General features: G+C 40.9%; 1 protein-coding gene across 2 annotated transcripts in view; it reads right to left on the reverse strand.

Annotated features, from left to right (window-relative positions):
• Positions 1-15,767, reverse strand: part of CACNA1C (calcium voltage-gated channel subunit alpha1 C) — a 454,710-nt gene that overhangs the window by 188,612 nt on the left and 250,331 nt on the right. For both annotated transcript variants that reach the window (XM_058806025.1, XM_058806026.1), the window contains exon 4: positions 5,215-5,354. In XM_058806025.1, the coding sequence (XP_058662008.1) occupies positions 5,215-5,354 (140 nt within the window). The remainder of the gene's footprint in view (positions 1-5,214; positions 5,355-15,767) is intronic.

The following is a 15,767-nucleotide window of genomic DNA, read 5'->3' on the forward strand; positions in this document are numbered from 1 at the left end:
TGAATTATTGGAATATATGCATTTCTTAAGCTGTGTACACAAATTATACAGTTGCAATTATCTGCTGGTCTTCATAATAGAAACACTGTAGGTCAAATTTGGCCTAATGCATTTTCAGTAAGTGACTGATTAAGCTCTAGCAATGTGCTCTGTTTCACATACAAATATTTCTATCTTTCTAGTCCACAGAATTCCCATAATAGGTTATGACTGACATACCTGTACAACAGACCCAGTCTCCTGGGATCCTCTAAAGGAAAAATAATTTACTGCAGAAAGGTTTCTAATACTATTTTTTCAGGTCCAAGACTAGGAATCTCAAGGAGCTCTGAGTCAGCAATTGTGCAAAACAGGGGGTCCATTTTCCTGCTCCCCATTTTTACTGTCCCCGTGTTTTCCCAAAGAGCAGCTCTTGGCACTGGGCACTGAGGCTGTTTGTACAGTGAGCGAAGCAGACTACTCTAGAATTCTGCTGCCCAAGCAATGCCCTCAATTAGTTCAGGAGGAGCAGAAGCAACCAATAGCACAGCTCACTCCTCTGGAGCTAGAGCCTGCCTTTCCAGGCTAGTGCAGCTCCACTGCAGGCCAGCTGGCCTTATTTTTGTGCTCCAGCACTGGCATGTTAAATGTGCTCTTTTGAAGTACCCACAGTCATCTGCTTTTGCACTTCAGGAATAATTTGCAGTAATTCCTGCTGCTCCTAATTTTAAAACCTACATTTAAACTTGAATTGCATTACTCCTGCTAATCCTGCTTTAATGCATTTACTCCATGCTTTATATTTTGCCTGTACTAATCCTGATTTTTCCTAATGCATTACAACTTCTTATTTCTCCCATTTGTTTCACTCTGCCTTCTGTATTAGGGTCTAGCCTGTGCTCAGTGTGGCCTACTGAATCTCTACTCCACTCTTCAAGTTTATAGAATATCCTGTAAATTTTTCTTCTTTGTCCTCAGCACCTCCCTCAATAAGGCATGGGCAGACATCCATGATGTACAGGTACCTAATGCTCTTTGGGTTATCAGCTAATTGTTTTCTGAGACTAAAACAGCTGGACAGATGTTAAACTACTGATACAAAAGATGAGGCCAGAATCTCATCTATCATATATAGGAAATCCTGCTCTTTGAAGAAAACATTTTGGGAAAGTTTTCAATAGGTATGGTGGTGGAGTGAGGTGCAGTTCTTTACCAGTAGATGAATTAGCATGCTCCAAGCATAGGGTGACAGAGAAATAAGAGTTTGGGTGGTAAAAAAAAAGCAAGAGGAGCTCTTGTAGCCTCTGGAAATCTCAACATTAAACTTCACCCTCCTCCAAAAACCAGATATCAACCTTATTTACTTCTACTTAATTACTTTCTGCCAGTGTAAATTCACGCCCCATTTTCAGTTGGGTATTATACTTTCCACTGATAAAGCACAATTAACATCACCTTAATTTCTGGCTTTCATTTGTGACATGACTATAACCTAACTAAATTCATCTGACAGACATGAACTATTATGGCAGAAAACCAAACTTTTATCACATGCATGTATAGATATGCTCCTTGCTTTGTTTGGATTTTTTAAAATTTACATGTGAAGTAACAAGCTAGCTTCACTGGGGTTTTTTTTCTTGTATTTTTCTATTTCCCTTTTGACATTTGATATATCAAAAGGGTTTTCACTTTGCTAGATGACCCCAACAGCAGCATGATAAGGTTGTAACCTGCTCTTCATCTCTTCCTCTGTGGGGAGTACACTGTGATTTTTATAGCATAAAAAAAGAACTTGTCATGGTCCTCCAAAATATAGAAAGAAAACAGAGGCCTTGGTATTTCTAAGACAAAAAATCAGCAGAAAAACATAGCTGAAGAAAAATCCTCTTAGGTATAAAAAAAAGAGTAAAGCACAAAGGTTTTTTCCACAGTGTTTTACAGTTCACCTGTGATTTGTGAGTGTGAAAATGTTTGGATCTTCCCTCTAGAAACTCACCACAGGTCTTCAGTAAGACAGAAACTGAGACCACATTTTCCAGTCTGCTCTGACTTCAGATTTTGTCCAAATGTCTTCACTGCTTCCCTTCCCAAGTAAGACTATAACAGTGACTTTCAAATTACACCACCTTTTTCTCTGGCAGTAGCTACAGGTCCTTGGAGAATGACTGTGCTTGGCAGACAAACCACAGCACTGCCAGGAAAGACAGATATTCTTCCCTCACAATATTGTCAAGCTGGTCTTCCCTCAAGAGAAAGGGGCATGACTGTGATATCTGAAAGTTTTAGTGTTTTCATAAAGAGGAACAGCAAAAATGAAGGAAGTGGGAGACAATTTGCCTAATCATTAGTGCTTGTGGGTTGTGCCTCATTGAGTGGCCTAGGGGTCTAGTTTTTACTATTAATTAATAATGTTGGTAGAGCTTCTGACTGATACCCTCACACAGACATTCTTCAAAGCATCATTTAAAGTGTTGCTATAGCAAGGTCAGAGGCTATTTAAAGAGAAGTCAGATTCAAACTCTGAAAGACATAGCTGATGAATAAACAGGTCTCCCACACTTCAAGAATGATAAGCTGCTTCAAGCCTACAGTCTGAAATGTATCCTTCCACCAGGAAACAGAGCAGCTGTGTTCAGTGCTTCCCTGTGCTGCTGGTGCATATTCCTATGGCCTTGTGAGAATCACTGACTCTAAAATCCCTTTGGATACCAGGGGATCTATCTTCAGAAGGCAGGGGAAAGTATACAGACACATTGTCATAAACATTTTTCATAGCAACTGTGACTCTCTTCTAAAATTTATACCTGTTCCTTCACATGTCCATTTTCCACTTACTCTACGGACTAGTTCATGTTAAGGTAAAGGAAGCCAGATGTGCTATTTATTTATTGAAGTTATATGTGGTGAATTGAGTATAGGTGGATTTGAAAGATCTAAAATCTGTCTTTTTTTTTTCCTCCTTTAACTTGCAACAGTACTCGAAGAAGTGCTTCCCACCTAGCCAATGCTTTGTAGCATCTTTGAAAATTAGAGATGATTGGTAAGGCAGAGGAAACAGAAATGGCAATTACCACAGTCACACCATCCTTTGCCCCACACACCAAATAAATCTCTCTGTCCCAGTGTTCAAATAACTCAGCTTTCTCCAATAGCTCCATCAATAGGTAGAAAAAGGCACCACAAGGAAATGTTATCAGCACTTGCTTTCTTCCTCTTTCCTCTCTCTTTTCCAAATTTATTTTAAACCTTTTCCATGGGGCTTCCTTCCTGGCAAAATATTCAAATACACTGAAGTTTAAACACAGTGTCACTGAGGGATTTCAGACAGCCCCTAGGAAAAGAAGACAGGGCAGGAGAGGAACAGATGGTATCACCAAGTAGATTTTGCAGAGGGGCTGTGGAGAGGAAAAGCAGCACACCAGCCTAGGCTGTGGTACTGTACCAGTGAGTTTAAACAGATAAACATCAAAGGAACCCATCTGGCCTTGAAGTGGAATCTGTCACTTGAGATTGTTGCTATTTAACAGAGACCTTGGGGTCTTGGTCATGTTTATTATACTCATGTAATCCTTCCCCAGTTACATTTTTTTCTTCCCCATCTACTGACTAAGAGCTGCTGGAGGCAAAAGCAGATAGAGGAGCTGAGAGCTGCAGCTTGTGTCATTGGCAAGGGAATTAATTTCAGCCTGAATATCATCTTGCTGATTAACTGCCCTCGTAGGAAAATTGAAAAGGACTGTACTTAAACTAGATATAATGCTGCTCTGTGATTTCTGGAGTCCTGCTGTCTCACATCCAATGGAAAAAGAGGAGGCAATGTGTCCTCTCTTTAAAATGCCTCTTTCTCATAAAAATGAAAAGGGAATAATCACATTCACAGGAGTTTTGTTCTTCAATCTTTCTTCCACTTAGGCAGCAATTTCCAAACAGGTGAGATATCTGAGGGCATTCAAAGGTAAAACCAGTGATGGAATTGGACATCATTACCGGGGAGGGGGCGGGGATTTTCCACTTTTCAGGTATTGACATGCTAAGGGATCCTCTGTCTGTAGGTAGGAACAAAGGAGAAGCACAATGGACATTGCTGTAAGGAGAAGCTCTATGCCCACGTGGAGCAGAGAGGTCTTGAGACTAAGAATAGGCTTCAGCCTGCTCTCCCTCCCCCTCGCTGGGAATTCTCCTTCCACCCACTCTTATCCATGATGATGGGAAGTGGGAGGCATTGGGAAGCACGCAGCTCTTTGCTGATTAAATATTTTGGGGCCGGCACAAAAATGGTCAGGAAGGTGGATTGGTGTGGGGCAGAAATTGTGAGGGGGTTTTGATGACTAGGAGTGTCCCTTTTGACGTTTTCCCTAGGAGTTGATGCAGGGTTTCCTTGGGAAAGAGGTGAAAAGACTACAGGTATTTGTGGGCGATGAAACTCTCTAACAATGGAGTGGTGGGAGGATGGGACAAATTATTCAGGCAAAGAAATACTTGTTCCCTTTGTATTCAGAGGTAGTTTATCCTTCACCTCTTCCCTTCAACAACCACAATTCCAACTCCTTGCTTATCTCTAACCCTTAGGCAGAAAAAGCAGAAGATGCATTATTTTGGTTTTACTCAAATAAATTAAATGCCAAACTTGAAAAACATGGAAAGAAATCAGAGAATTAGAAAGGTTGCAGCTCAAAGTGGTAATTTGATCTACAATAGTAAAACTAGTCTTTGAAGAAGTTAAAAGATTAAAAAGGTCAAAATCAAAAGTGTTGAAATCACCAGCTGAGCAGTGCAATTGAACTGAGGAGCTAATTTTTGTTTGTAAGTAGGAAAATCTATGATTTAAATTTTTCTTCCATATTCCAGAATGAGAAACATCAGCAAAAGTTCACAAGATGGCAGAATTCATCTGTCACCAAACTCCTAATCTTAATTAAGGGATTACCTATATATTATTTTTTAAAATTCATACAGATTTAAAAACAAATGCATTTTCTTGCAGTTAAGCACATTCAGGCAACTGACTTTATCTAAGAGCTTTGGACTGCTTTCTCTTCTTACCTCTAGCTCCCAAAGAGCAGTTTCATTTCCCTGTCGTGCAAACATTAAAAGGCTGTTTGCCAGAGGAGCAGGATGGACAACAATGTCTAACATCACCTACGTGTAACAAAGCATAGAGCCACTCTCATGGTCCCAAAGGTTGCCAGTATTCCCATGTGGACAGTGTTGAAAAACAAACTTGGTACTCACCCTACTACCACAATTATAAAATCTAGTAAATTCCAGCCATTGCGGAGGTAAGCGTTGGGGTGAAAGAGAAGTCCGTATGCTATTACTTTTAAAAATGCTTCCACTGTAAAAATTATGAGAAAGAGATATTCCACTCGTTCCTGGGGAAGACAAGAGAACAAGAGAGACACTGGTTAGTGTGAGTGACAAATCACAAATCAGGATGTTTTCTTCTGTCCTAGTCCACCCCTGCTGCCACCAGGGTACACCTCCCACTCAGCTTGCTGGCCAGAGGGCTGTGCTCCTCAACCTTGCATGGCCTGCAGCCACTCTGACAGTACAAGGGGCAGTAAATTTTAGTTACATTCTGAAATTTGCTGCCCTTTTCTTGGCAGGGACAGACCCCTGAACTGGCTTGTGCAAAGCAGGAAGGGAGAGGGTCAGCAGGAGGTTCCCAGGGCAGATATTGTCAGCCATCAATAACGAGCTGCATCCAGCCCTTTTCTAGCTCTGGAGAGGAAATATTGCTGCATGCAATACTGTGGAGAGAGATGGGGAAAATTAAATGAGCCCACCTGAGACTGATATGTATGTCAAACTGAGCTTTCTTTGGGATTCCCTTTTCTGCTGCTGGGGAATAAGTAGGCTGAGTATTGGTGATAAGTGATTCACAGATCAGGCTGACTAACACTAGAGGCTTTTAGTCATTCTGTCAGAATTGTACATATCCCTGCAAAATGCAGGCTGCAATTAAGCATATCCAAACAAAGGCACTTCCAGTTACAGTAGAGCCTGATTTGGGACAAGAAAGCAGGCTTTTGGAGTCAGTACAGAGGCTCCCCATCTCTCATCCTCAGGGCTTTTAGCCCCAGTGTGGAATAAGGATAGCAGTATTGAAGAAATGGTAAGGATCTCCACCTAAGTAGGAGGGAAACTGCAGCATTAGGTAATCACTACACAAGTGCTGCGTGGCAAGCTGAGTGGGAGATAAGTACATGAAAACTAGATGACAGCAAAAGGAGACCAAGTTCCTACAAGGTTAAACTACAGTCATTAGAAGTTCACACTAAAGAAATAAAATCTGAGATAAATACAAATTAAAACATCCCAGGCATTCCTGACATATCTTAAAGGATACCCAGAACAACAGTCACTATATTTTTTTTCTGCTCCAAATTGCAACTGCCCTGTTCCTCTGTCCAGCTGAATGCATATATGACATTTTCATATTATACAGCAATAGAGAATGAGCAGGATTACAAAAAAATTAGTTCCATCATTTGACAGCTGCCCATTGGAATATCTTCAATTCAGCTCTGGGTAATTAACAGCTCACAAGAAGCCTGCAGATCCAAAAGAACCCACCTATTGCTAGTTCATCTGCATGTTTACATTAATGTGATATTTTAAAAGACTGAGAAACTCCATCTGACAGTAGCAGGCACATGTTTGTGCTTTAAAATATTGCTGGTTTGCCCCAGACAATGCTTTCCCAATGCCTGCAGTATCCCCCAGTGCTTAGTACAAGGAATGCCTAAAAAAAGAAAAAAGTGTCATTCTGCAGTTATCTGATCCAGTAGTAAAGCTTTTGAACACACCCACAGCAAAGGATTTGTCTGTCGTTGTCCCAGATGGAGACACGGCAGCACACCAAGGATTTCCCTTCCCTTGAACTCAGAAAAGGAAACAACAGCACACAATACTATATTCCCAGCTCTACAAATAGTAAGTGCTTGCAACCAGGAGTCCAACCAGGGGCTTGAGCACAGGAAAGAGCCCCATGATGGCTCCGTGAAAGGACTGACATAGTGGTCCTTCTCCTTCCACTACAGCTGAGAGCTGAACGAGTACTGATACACAAATCGCAGGCAAACAATGATCCATCTCCAGGCACACATTTGTAAAGCAGGACCAGCTGTTGCAGAATCTCTCAAACAAAACCAAAAAGAAATGCAAAATGAACACATTAATAGGAATTCCATGTGGTCTTCCAACTGCCCTGCCCCTTTGTGCTGCCACATGGCTCTACCAACATGGCCCAAGGCCCAACCCCACACAGCTCATGGGAGCTCTGCCTCATGGAGCAATGCCCCATGTCTGCAAGGACAAGATAAAGCCGGTGTAGAGATTGAAGAAAGATGAAAATGGGCTCTGAGGGGCAAAAACCTGCCCTGAACTGAGGATGGGAATAGGGAGTGCTGTGCCTGAGATGGACATGGCCTCGCTAGTGCCAAATGAACACCTTTGAGGATGGAAACAAAGATTTCTCTTATGGTAACCCAACAGTTAGCCTCTCTCACTCCCTGTTTCAACCAGGGCCTTTGCACAGTTGTGGGCAAGCTCTTTTTCACCTCTCACAAAAAGGGCCAAAGTACTCATCCTGCCTTTGAGGCTGCCCTGCACACTCAGTTCATCTCCCCCATAAACACACCCAGGATCATGACAAAGTGCTGCAGGCCCTAAAACCTCCTTTAGTAGCCACAGCTGAGATGGCACAAGGGATGTGGAGGAGCCCACCCACTCATTCAGAGCTCCAGGGCCATTAGAATCAGGTGGGCAGAGCAGGTGAAGTGGAGGGCCCGAGGCTGATCCTGTGCCCAGCAATTTAACAGCAGACATTGTCACTGGCCACCAGGGACAAACGTTGCTGCCAGCTCTGTCTGGCTTTGTGCTGCACAGCCACAGCACTCTGCAGGCCAGCACAGCCTTTCCACTCCATGAATTTCACTGAAATACCTGTGCTAGTGCCAGCAAAAGGAGTCCATGAAAGAAAACACTTGGAAAAATTCTGGAACAACTTTTTTTTTAATTAACTACTATTTTAAAAATTATTTAGTGCTGTACAGAGCAGACAATATATCAACAACTAGCATGTTCCATTTGGCTGGGTTTAGGAGCCTCATACCTTTTCTATCTCTGAAGATGCCCATGGGAATACAGACACTTTTTGTTATTGTAATAAATGCTGCTTGTTGAACCATGTTATGGGGGTAATAATATGCCAAAGTATTGCACACGCATGCATACGTATACATCTATACATTGATATATAAATATATGCAACTATAAGCTGTTTGAATAAATTCCTTACAGTTCTTCAGCTAAGGTGGGAAGATCCATAAAAAAATAAAATTATATAAAAGGTTCTGAAATTACCATAAGATACAGAATGTTGAGCTGAGGATCGGTTTTATGATCCTCTGCACTTAAATTAATGATTTTTGGGTGTAAAACTGAAGGAAAAATACTGCTGAGATTAAACAATGCAGCTGCTCCAAAAAGCCATTTCAGAAAACCGCTCCTGCTCAGACTCAAGAAGAATTTGAAAAGCCTACTAAATAATTTGTGTCCCCTTTTCTTCCTATACTATAAAACTAAAGAGCCTTTATGAACAGAGCATAACTCAGTAATGACATAACACAACTGAGCTCCCCAGAATGTGGACTGCAGCCCCAATTCTGATGCCACCTTGCCCAGAGAGGGCAGAGATGTGACTCAGCCCCTCCCTGCCTCAGGTTAGAAGGGACAGGACTGTCTCTCACCCTCAACAGCCACAAAACAAAGAATTTGTCTCTGCTAAATGGGCATCTGCACTTTTGATTGCTCATTTGAAGCTTTGCTCTCACAGATGAGGTAGACCACAGTCCAGTGTTTCAATGTCCCAAGAGACACAGCCCTGCAAAGTATCCATCATCCCAACTTCTCTGAGAAGCTAATTTGGTACAATTTTAGAAGAAGCCAAGCTAGAAAAATATTGGTATTTCTGTCTGAGAGAGTTCCCTGCTGACAGGGAGGGAGGGAGCTGAGCACTACATTTGTGGGACTGAAAGGAGATAGCAGCAGCATTGCCCCTTGGAACACTAATCCAAACCACAGCATCAAAAGAGAGGAACCTTTGGAGCTGTAAGAAAGAAGGAACAGAAATTTTTTATTTGTCTCTTAGAAATGGGAACTATGGTCATGTGGTTGAGGCACATGAAGCATACTGCAGGCTGCAGAATTACAAAGCAGGAGCTTCCTCCTTGGACAATAGGGACATAAATGTTTTGAAAACCAAAGGAAAAATGCTAACAAAATATAACGAGAAGAAGAAGAAGGATAAAAGCTTTAGAAAGTGGAACAGTTCCTGGAGCACACATGTTCTGGAGCTGGTTCTACCCCTGCTTGACTTTGTTTTGGGGCTTTTTTGTAAATCTAGGTCATGAGTATCAGCTACCCCAGCTGATACATCAGCCAGCACTAACACTGCCAAGAAGCAACCTGTACATCATCTTACTCATAACAAAGAAACAAATATTAACTTACTGTAAAGACTGTAAAACATAATACCCAAAGAGGATTACTGTATTATGTATGAAACCCCTCTAATCCCATGTGTCTTCCAAAGAAGTCATAGGTTTTGTTTTGTTTATAATTTTTAAACTGTAGCTAATGTCATCTTGGGTTCATAAAAGGAGCCCGAAAACAGGAAATCCAAGGAAATGACTCTAGGGTGTCATAAGGCTTGTCTCCTGTCAGAAAGTGAGTAGACCAGTGCTGTTTCTGAGAAATGGTCATCAGAATGATTCACCATATCTTGATCCCAGCTCTCTAAACTCCATCCATCCAGCAGCACTGCTTGGTTATAACATTTTCATTGCAAGAAAGATTAAATCACAATCAGGTTCTCACATTTCATACATGCCAGTTAAAAGAGCTTACAATCTAAAATTCAGTCACTAAATGTTTTCTCAGACTTTGCAGTCTCTCTCTCCTTGCACTCTGACCACCTTGCTACAAACCATGTTTCAAAAACTCCAGTTTACATGTTTGAAGTAATGAGTCACAAGCACTGTGCAGTTAGAACCTTTATGGGGCTGCCTGTTTGACCTCAGCTACATCTGAGCCTGCATTATTATTCCCTAAAGCTTCCTTAAACATAAGAGAATACATCTCTTCAGTCATGCAAATAGCAGACATCCAAGGAAAACAGCAGTATTTTAAGGGCCTCTGTCATATAGGATGTTTTGGCAATGCTTATGGAAATAGGCTCTGAAAGATATGACTCAGAGTGGAAGCACTCAGACCTTCCCCTAGCAGGGAAAACAATCTTTTCTGATGGTCAGGAAGGAGACTGAACTGCAGTGCTGGGAAGGATGGCCCAGAGACTCCATGAGAAAATGGATTACAGGTTACCATCACATCTGGGATATGGACATCCTCACTGTGTCAATATGCTAACCAGGAGATTACTGCTAACATGAATAAGTGTGACCTTCAGTGAGGAAGAGCCACATGTGTGCGCTCAGAGGATCAATTCAATAAAGAAGTTTTTAAGACAGGTTTGTTGACGTTGACAGTGAGTTACTTCTGAGTATATTTAGTTACTCAGAAGATGTTTTCAGCTAAGTACGCATGAAAATATACAAGCACATGAGGGAATAAAACTTAAAAGACAGAAAGACAGAACATGTTTGGTTTTTTTTTTAATTTCCCCTTAAAACTACTGCCACTGCAGAAACAAGTGGTCATATCCATTTAATAAAGGGATGATAAGATATACTGCTGAATATAACCCCATTTGCTGCTATTTCTGGTCCTGAAACAAAGCATCCCTTCTACACATTCCCCAAAAGGAATATCCGCAAAATTAGAGCAGAAGAACACTATTTGATTTTACCTGACAAAACAAGCCCAAAGAAGAAAGTGGGTGACTACTTCTGAACTAAAGACTAACACACCATTTTGGTAAACAGAAATCAGGAGGGCTTCTGAAAGGTTTGATTTCCAAATATGATCAGCACTGCCTTCACTCCACTCCAGCCAGTGTCAGGCTTTCAAATGAGCAGAGTTGAATTCATGCCAAGCACTGCAGAAATACCAACTTTTAATTAACCCCAGGTAAGTGGGGGATTCACTCACATCAGCCTAAAGGTGGCCAACACCTTTATAAAGAATAAATGAAAGAGAATTCTCAGTAATCTGAAAGAAGCAATTATAAAACAGGAATATAGTGCAAGCCAGCCTTCAGTACTTTATGATAATTCACAACGTGCCCACGATGTATTTAAAGAACTTCCCCTGAAATGAACAGAAGAGAGAACATAAATAGTTTTAAATTATTACAGGCCTCATACACATGCCCTATATTCAGGGATTCCTTGGCAAATCAATGAATAGTTCATGCAGAACTCTTTTGCACAATTTAGTCTATAAGGTCCTAGCTTTTCTTAGAGCACTTTGGCAAGGATCAAGTTGAATTTATTTACAGGTTAGTGGAACTATGCTGTGTGTCAGAGTCCAATTGTAATGCAGAGCCAAGGTGGAAGGGGGTTGTCCTGGTTTAGGAGGAAACTTCCAAAGGGGTCCCTCTAGAAAGCAGATTCAAGCAGCCCCTCCCCTAACTGGTTTAGGAAAATATTTCCTTGGAGAAAAGTGAAAAAACCTGTTTATTTAGCAAGCAAAGTATACACAAGCATAAAAAATGAATATTAAACAATAAAACCTCTCACTGTTCTGAAGAGGTGGCAAATTCAGAAAGTTCTTTTTGTGAACTTTTGCCCCACTTCTTTTCCTCCTCTTCCCTCTGAGAACCAATCTTAAAGGTGCAAACCAATCTTACCTAGTACAAACACACTTTCCCTTCCCGTCAGCCATGTGCTCATGCTCACTCAAACCAGAACACAGATGATGAATGCCACTGCTGTTCTGATTCATCATCCTTTCACCTACATTTTTCACTAACAGAGTGTGGAAAACAAGCCTCAAGTAATAATAATGTAATTATTGGGAGTCCTAAATTTCAGAAAGGGGTGACATGCCAATAACATTAGGATGGCAATATACTAGGAATATTGTTTAAAAACCTGTATACTAGAGAAGGTTCTGAACAGCTTGATTAATTTTGAAGACAGTCCTGCTTGGAGATAGAATTTGAACTAGACAACATACAAAAATCCCTATTCAACCTATATTTTTTCTGAGACTCTAAATGCATGTTTTATTATTCCAAACGTGCCTCTAGTCCTCAGAATAATCTAACAAACTTGATATTTCCTTTCCATTGTAAATCAATACTTTTCAGTGGGATACCTGATTCTTCATAACAGAGATGGTCAAGCAAGCATCATTCTGGCTACATATAAAGGATTATACATCCATTTAAACTTAAAATCTTGAACTCTGGTGCCAATTAGACAATGTCTAACATTTATGAGATATTTCTTTACTGTCTTTGTCTAGCAATAGCAGAAATCTCTTGGGCATTGTTGCCCAAGATGATTTTTTTTTTTTAACTGAAATAGAACAATAGCATCCTGTCTATATATGAGTCAAATCCAGAGAATATGTTCCTTATGGGTTCAGATTTTCTTTGGCATGACCAAGAATTGAAGCCATACAAACAGGCCATGAACAAATATTCCAAACTGATCAGCTCTGAAGAGGCAAAGAAGCTTGTACCCTAATTTATTTTTTTTTGTCCACTACTCTGATTAAACTGAAATGAACTGTCACTTTATATTTTGCTCAGAGCAATAAGAGATTACCCTTCCAGGAGGAAGCAAAATGAGGGAAGGCAGCATAAAGTTTATGACAGAGAGCCTCATTTAGGATCTCTGCATAGAAATTAAAAGGTGGCAAGGTGTTTTTACCATGCTTAGGAATTAAATTCACCTCTAGAAGAAGCTTTTACTGGTTTCCTTTAAGCATTTTTGAGGCAGCCCAGCGTCTTCTCCCAAGGTTAACACAGCCATTAGAAGCACTCCCATCATTTTTCCATCTACCAGCCACTGGTCCAGACCAGAGTACCAGAAACATCCATTTAAATCAGAGCAGCCCCAGCACAACAGCTGTATCTAATAGATCATCACAAGACATAAGTGTCTCATCCAGCTCCAAAAATGACTCAGATAAGGGAGAAATGGGCTACCCACCATACTCAGGTGTCTGCACTCAATCACGTACACAGACAAATACACAAGTCCAGCAGCCACAAAGCATTTCAGTGTTCCACTTAATTAATTTTTAAAATCATTATTAATCTTAAAAAACATGCTAGTGTTAAATATTGAGTGGTTTGTTGCCAGACAGAACTCTCTGTGTGTTTATCTCTGCATAAGGAGGGATTCTAGAGAAGTACCTAATTAAATAATGATACATTAGGACAGTTTCTAAAAGGTCTTCTCCAGAGGGCATCATCTAAGCAGGACACACCAGCACACTCGCTTTTGGAAACAGCCTACGTGACCTCAGCAGCAACAGCTCTAAGGATTTTAGTGTTTTGCACCACCCATGAGCAGGTCTGGAGCTCTTATCTCAATATCACTTTAATCTGACCATCATGACAAAACCAGTGCTTTCAGTACATCCCTTTTCAACGGGTCCCTAAAATTCTTAGTGGTAGGCACAAAGCTTAACTAAGGTGAAACCCAAGCATCTGACTGCTAAAAATAAGTAACCTTGCCCCTATGAGATTTATTAATTTCTAATCATTTATATGATTTCAGGAGCTGATGATTTAACTTGCAATCAACTTTATGGCAACTATGATTTCTCTGCCCTATAAACTTAGACTTGTCACATCCACAGGCACAGCAGGAAAAATTCGTGGTTGTATTCAGTCATCTTTCCAAAAAGATGACCAAAAATTGGGCTCCAAAATGAAGGACTGAATTCCCAACAGAGCTCAAGATGGGGATAGTGAGCTCCTTTGAAACTCTAACTGTAATGAGACTTTCTATGTGCCAGGAATTTTGACAATGGGTTCATGGATAAGAGGTGTGGAAGAGTTACAATCCATACACTTAACTTAATGAAGAATCATTTCTTTCAGAAAGTTGGGGTTTTTTGGGGTTCTTTTGTTGTGGTTTTTTGGTTTGTTGGTTTTGGTGGTTTTTTTCTTTTTTGTTGTTGTTGTTTTGATGGACTTTTTTTTACTTGTTTGATTTTTGTTTTTTTTTTTTTTTACTTTTTAAAAATTCTATGGTCCTACAAAATTTTGAATAATTCTATTGCATGCTAAGTTAGGCTAAAGTAGAATCTTAAGCAGGGAGAATTTAAGTACTAATTTAGTCAGTAGGCTGAATTACCCATTTCTTTTTCTTTACAACTTCTCAGGTAACACTAAAACATCATAAACTGGCCCCAGGCTGCCTTGCAAGGGGAACCCAAACTTGCACCCTCGTGTTCTGAGCTGACAGAAGGGTTGGTGTTGCCCCTCCCCAGGAGCCCCTGACACAGAGAACATTTCCAGAAGGGAGCAGCAGCCAAAGGAAGGAGGATTTGGGAAGAGATCTCAGCAATCATGGGCTCCTCAATGAACCATGGACACACCCAGCAATATTTAGACCCTCCTGGATCACTCTCCACCACTGAGCTAAGAGCCAGAGCTGCAAGTGAGCCCCTGCAGAAATCTAGCCCTGGACCTCTGGTTTTCAACTTTTCTCTGACTGCCCACGCAGAACACCTCACCAAATCCCACTTTTGAAACATCTGTCAAATGCATTTTACTCCCATCCCTCCTGCACATTTTGGGATGCTCTAATTTATGTTCTTAATCTACTACAATTCTTTTATAATTGTTTGTGCAGCGATGCCTGACAGGGAATGCTTTATAAATAAATCGAATTTATGACTATTTATAACCTCTCTCTCTTGAAATTTCTCAGCAAATAAATTGGTCCCACAGCTCAGCCTTCTAGGGCTGGGGTTTCTCTGTAGACATTCATACAAACACACAAGGTACATGCATTAAAGGAAGAGAAAAAGGGACAGGGAGAGAGAATGTGTGTATGACTTTCCATGAGTAACTTCAGGGCATATTTAACATTCTGTTCACAGTGCTCAAGGCAGACAGGAAAAACACAACTGAAGGGGATGAAAAAATGAAAAGTCCTTGCAGCTTCTTCATCTCAGGCTCCATCCTTACTTTCCTGGGACAAAGGTTTTCATGTTTTGTTTACTACCCCTGAGTAAGTCTCTCTTTGGTTTCTTGCTGCTTGAGCAGACAGGACACATGAAATGAGGCAGATATAAGGACCTCTGACAACCAGCACATAAAACTCATTTTATTTCCTTAATGGAAGGCTAATTGGTAATTAAAAACATGACTGTGACCTGTGCAGTACCCAGAGAATAGAAATTGATTTCATTTTAAACAGATAAAGCTCACAGGACTGCAGCTCTGCAGAGTAGCAAGACTTTCTGGGCAAGGTGCTTTAGTTTTTAGCAGGTTTTGCTAACTTAGGCAAACTAAAAAAAAGAAAACAAAAAAACAAAGAAATTTGCCAGTTTTTCAGTCCCTTGGTTGACTCCCAAGAGCCACTCTACTGACCCTCACTGCAGCTGCTACTCATGTTGAAATAAATCCACGGAGACAAGAAGCTGGAAAATGGAATTCAGATTCTTGCCTGGCCTCCCCCAGCCAAACCAAGGCAGGATTTCTCATTTCTTGTAAGACAAGTGTGTGCCTCATCCTTCAAGGTGTGTGTATTGCTGGAATAAAGAGAAATTAAAACTCTTGCTGGGTGTCAGCAGCTCCTGCCCAGCCAGGCTGGGGTCCCCCAGGACACTCCTCCAGCCCCACAGAGCCCATG

Source organism: Ammospiza caudacuta, chromosome 5, assembly GCF_027887145.1.
Source record: "Ammospiza caudacuta isolate bAmmCau1 chromosome 5, bAmmCau1.pri, whole genome shotgun sequence".
Classification (NCBI taxonomy): Eukaryota; Metazoa; Chordata; class Aves; order Passeriformes; family Passerellidae; genus Ammospiza; species Ammospiza caudacuta.